Here is a 5,000-nt window from a genome sequence, read left to right on the forward strand (position 1 = left end):
CTTACTGATTCCAGGAAGCTGAGCAGCGCCTCCTTGTTGTCCTGCCAGGCGTTGTAGAGCTCCTCTTCAGGGGGGAACTTCTCACAGCTCAGCTCCACCGTCAGCTCAAAGCAGTTGGTGTGCAGGTAGTTGAAGTCCGCCATGCCTGTCAAAGGATGATGGAGTGATGAAGAGAGAAAGAGAGAGAGAGAGAGAGAGAGAGAGAGAGAGAGAGAGAGAGAGAGAGAGAGAGAGTCAAAGCAGTTTGTGTGCAGGTAGTTGAAGTCAGCCATGCCTGTCCAAAAGATCCCAAACAAATAATCTATTAAAACGGAATCAGTCTGGCTAGCAGTCATTTCAGTTCTGGTCACTTACTGTACATCCAACATGGAAGTTGTATTTTGCGATTAGCACACGAAGGTACTTCTGAGATTTGCTATTAAGAGCAACACAACACAATCTGGATTATTCTAGAACTGGGTTAGAATGTGATTGCGATTAGGGAACCATTTGACAAAACTAGCCTAAACACATTCCCCAGCATTTGTACAATCTTGTCAGCTAAACAGCATTCACGTGATCTGTGTGTGTATGTGACGTTTGCTCATTCTTTTGTGAGTACAGTGAACTCTGTTACCCCCTCTGATGCTGTACAGTGAACTCTGTTACCCCTCTGATGCTCTACAGTGAACTCTGATACCCTCTCTGATCTGAGTACAGTGAACTCTGTTACCCCCTCTGATGCTCTACAGTGAACTCTGTTACCCCCTCTGATGTGAGTACAGTGAACTCTGTTACCCCCTCTGATGCTGTACAGTGAACTCTGATACCCCCTCTGATGCTGTACAGTGAACTCTGATACCCTCTCTGATCTGAGTACAGTGAACTCTGATACCCCCTCTGATGCTGTACAGTGAACTCTGATACCCCCTCTGATGCTGTACAGTGAACTCTGATACCCCCTCTGATGTGAGACCAGTGAACTCTGATACCCTCTCTGATCTGAGTACAGTGAACTCTGTTACCCCCTCTGATGCTGTACAGTGAACTCTGCTACCCCCTCTGATGCTGTACAGTGAACTCTGATACCCTCTCTGATCTGAGTACAGTGAACTCTGTTACCCCCTCTGATGTGAGTACAGTGAACTCTGTTACCCCCTCTGATCTGAGTACAGTGAACTCTGTTACCCCCTCTGATGCTCTACAGTGAACTCTGTTACCCCCTCTGATGTGAGTACAGTGAACTCTGTTACCCCCTCTGATGCTGTACAGTGAACTCTGATACCCTCTCTGATCTGAGTACAGTGAACTCTGTTACCCCCTCTGATGTGAGTACAGTGAACTCTGTTACCCCCTCTGATCTGAGTACAGTGAACTCTGTTACCCCCTCTGATGTGAGTACAGTGAACTCTGTTACCCCCCTCTGATGCTGTACAGTTAACTCTGATACCCCCTCTGATGCTCTACAGTGAACTCTGATACCCCCTCTAATGCTGTGCAGTGAACTCTGTTACCCCCTCTGATGCTGTACAGTGAACTCTGATACCCCCTCTGATCTGAGTACAGTGAACTCTGTTACCCCCTCTGATGTGAGTACAGTGAACTCTGTTACCCCCCTCTGATGCTGTACAGTTAACTCTGATACCCCCTCTGATGCTCTACAGTGAACTCTGATACCCCCTCTAATGCTGTGCAGTGAACTCTGTTACCCCCTCTGATGCTGTACAGTGAACTCTGATACCCCCTCTGATCTGAGTACAGTGAACTCTGATACCCCCTCTGATGCTGTACAGTGAACTCTGATACCCCCTCTGATGCTGTACAGTGAACTCTGTTACCCCCTCTGATGTGAGTACAGTGAACTCTGTTACCCCCTCTGATTCTGTACAGTGAACTCTGTTACCCCCTCTGATGCTCTACAGTGAACTCTGTTACCCCCTCTGATGCTGTACAGTGAACTCTGTTACCCCCTCTGATGCTCTACAGTGAACTCTGTTACCCCCTCTGATGCTGTACAGTGAACTCTGCTACCCCCTCTGATGCTGTACAGTGAACTCTGTTACCCCCTCTGATGCTGTACAGTGAACTCTGTTACCCCCTCTGATGCTGTAGAGTGAACTCTGTTACCCCCTCTGATGCTGTGCAGTGAACTCTGTTACCCCTCTGATGCTGTACAGTGAACTATATTACCCCCTCTGATGCTGTACCACTCCGCTCCGTTGATGATGCTGCCCTGGTCGGTGAAGTCGCTCCCGCAGCGCTCCGTGTTGTTGCTGGTCATCGTCCTATGGGAGTCTGCATACACTCTGGCCAGCTGTTTAAACACCTGCTTGAAGAGGATGTGTGTGAGTGTATGTGGTGAGTGTGTGGCATGTTTGGGTGATTGCATGTGTATGTGCGTACATTTGGGTGTCTATTAGTTAGTCCTGTCAATCAATCAATATAAAGAGAAATGTGCCGCCCTGCACTTTTTTTTTCTATTTCTTATGTAAACGAGTATTTATTGTTAGACTAGTTCTCTATTGCTTGTAGCCTGACTGGTATATCACTTGTACATCGCTTAGGACAAAAGTGTCTGCTAAATGACTAAAAGTAAAAATGTAAATGTAAAATCAATGTGGAATGTAGAATGTGTGTGTGTGTGTGTGTGTGTGTGTGTGTGTGTGTGTGTGTGTCTGTGTGTGTGTGTGTGTCTATGTGTGCGTGTGCGTGTGCGTTTGCGTGTGCGTGTGCGTGTGTTTGTGTGTCTATGTGTGCGTGTGCGTGTGCGTGTGCGTGTGTGTGTGCGTGTGTGCGTGTGTGTGTGTGTGTCTATGTGTGTGTGTGTGTGTGTGTGTGTGTGTGTGTGTGTGTGTGTGTGTGTGTGTGTGTGTGTGTGTCTTGCCTGCTCGTCTGGTGTGGGGGAGAAGAGCGTGTGTGTGTGTGTGTGTGTGTGTGTGTGTGCGTGTGTGTGTCTTGCCTGCTCGTCTGGTGTGGGGGAGAAGAGCGCCCCCTCCTGGGGGTGTTTGGACAGGTCGTAGGGGTAGGACACCAGCAGGTGTGTGTGTGTGTGTGTGTGTGTGTGTGTGTGTGTGCGTGTGTGTGTCTTGCCTGCTCGTCTGGTGTGGGGGAGAAGAGCGCCCCCTCCTGGGGGTGTTTGGAGAGGTCGTAGGGGTAGGACACCAGCAGGTCTCCCCCATGCAGGCTGGCTGACAGCACAAATGGGATGGAGCGAATCCACTTCATCACAGCATAGGTTTCAGGAGCCACCGTCTACACACACACACACACACACACACACACACACACACACACACACACACACACACACACACACACACACACACACACACACACACACACACACACACACACACACACACACACACACAGAGACACAGACACCATGTACACACACACACACACACACACACACACACACACACACACACACACACACACACACACACACACAGACACACACACACAGAGACACAGAGACCATGTACACACATACACACACACACACACACACACACACACACACACACACACACACACAGACACCATGTACACACATACACACACACATGTACACACACATGTACACACACACACACACACATACACACACACACACATCCATAAACAAACAAAACACACACACATCCACACTCCCATACAAACACACACACACACACACACACACACACACGAACACACACACACATACACACACACACACACACACACAAACACACACAAACACACACACAAACATACACGGACACACACATATTCAAACATATACAGTACATACTGGTGTTCATATACACAATCATACACAGACACTGTTTCCGATTGACACACAGTGGGTTAAGGGATGGCCTAGTGTAGCAAGGCAATCGTTGTTTAACATTCAACATGTATGCATATCCAAAGCCTAAGCACTAAGTTTTGCTGCTGTGCATGATTACAGTAGACAATGGGACCGGTCATTTGAGATTCATAGTTAATAATGATATGCCATAGTCAATAATTCCATCTTATTTATACCTAGTATATATGTTACTTTTAATCGATTTTACTATCATGTAAGAATTCCTGGGTGAGGGTACTTTGGGTTGACCTGAGGACGGAGGTGAGAAACTCTCAACTTTCTCTTCCCCCTCCAGAGTCTGCAGACATGGCCTATTCGAATAGATGGTTACACCCCTAAACGTAATGTATTCAACACCCTGTCCCTTAAGAGATAGTAGATTATCTTGAGGTGAAGCTCGGGCGAGTTGGACTTCAAGCTCTGTCTCACAATGATGGCCATCATTGTACAAGATTAAAAACCTGGATCATGACTGACAAATCCGAGACTGAGTTTCCAACATATGGTATAAAACTAAATACTATCAACAGTTAACCTGTCTATTAGCTTTCTGGTGAGTGAGGTGTTATGGTGTAACCACGACAAACTCCTACCTTACCAAACCAGTAGGCGTCGGGGATGGGGATATGGTCGGTGCGGTGGTAGCGGTGACGCCGACGGTTGTAGGCAATGGAGGTCAGGTCTGGAAAGTTCCGGTTGAGGTCGATGTTCTGTCCATTTCCTCGACCAGTCATGTGTCTCTCATACCTGCCATCCTGTGCCGTTAAAACACAAGGGATAGAACTCCAGGTTAGAACTCCAGGTCAAAAGTTAAAACACAAGGGTTATAACGCCAGGTTAGAACTCCAGGTCAAAAGTTAAAACACAAGGGTTATAACGCCAGGTTAGAACTCCAGGTCAAAAGTTAAAACACAAGGGTTATAACGCCAGGTTAGAACTCCAGGTCAAAAGTTAAAACACAAGGGTTATAACGCCAGGTTAGAACTCCAGGTCAAAAGTTAAAACACAAGGGTTATAACGCCAGGTTAGAACTCCAGGTCAAAAGTTAAAACACAAGGGTTATAACGCCAGGTTAGAACTCCAGGTCAAAAGTTAAAACACAAGGGTTATAACGCCAGGTTAGAACTCCAGGTCAAAAGTTAAAACACAAGGGATAGAACTC

General features: G+C 47.1%; 1 protein-coding gene across 1 annotated transcript in view; it reads right to left on the reverse strand.

The window, feature by feature from the left end:
* Nucleotides 1–5,000, reverse strand: part of LOC308382192 (carboxypeptidase Z-like) — a gene marked incomplete at its 3' end in the record, with an annotated part of 17,908 nt that overhangs the window by 2,371 nt on the left and 10,537 nt on the right. The window contains exons 6-9 of the mRNA XM_080859883.1: nucleotides 4,432–4,593; nucleotides 3,070–3,228; nucleotides 2,170–2,305; nucleotides 6–145 (exon numbers count right to left, since the gene is read on the reverse strand). Of these exons, the coding sequence (XP_080716009.1) occupies nucleotides 6–145; nucleotides 2,170–2,305; nucleotides 3,070–3,228; nucleotides 4,432–4,593 (597 nt within the window). The remainder of the gene's footprint in view (nucleotides 1–5; nucleotides 146–2,169; nucleotides 2,306–3,069; nucleotides 3,229–4,431; nucleotides 4,594–5,000) is intronic.

This window comes from Sprattus sprattus, assembly GCF_963457725.1.
Source record: "Sprattus sprattus genome assembly, chromosome: 21".
Taxonomy (NCBI): domain Eukaryota; kingdom Metazoa; phylum Chordata; class Actinopteri; order Clupeiformes; family Clupeidae; genus Sprattus; species Sprattus sprattus.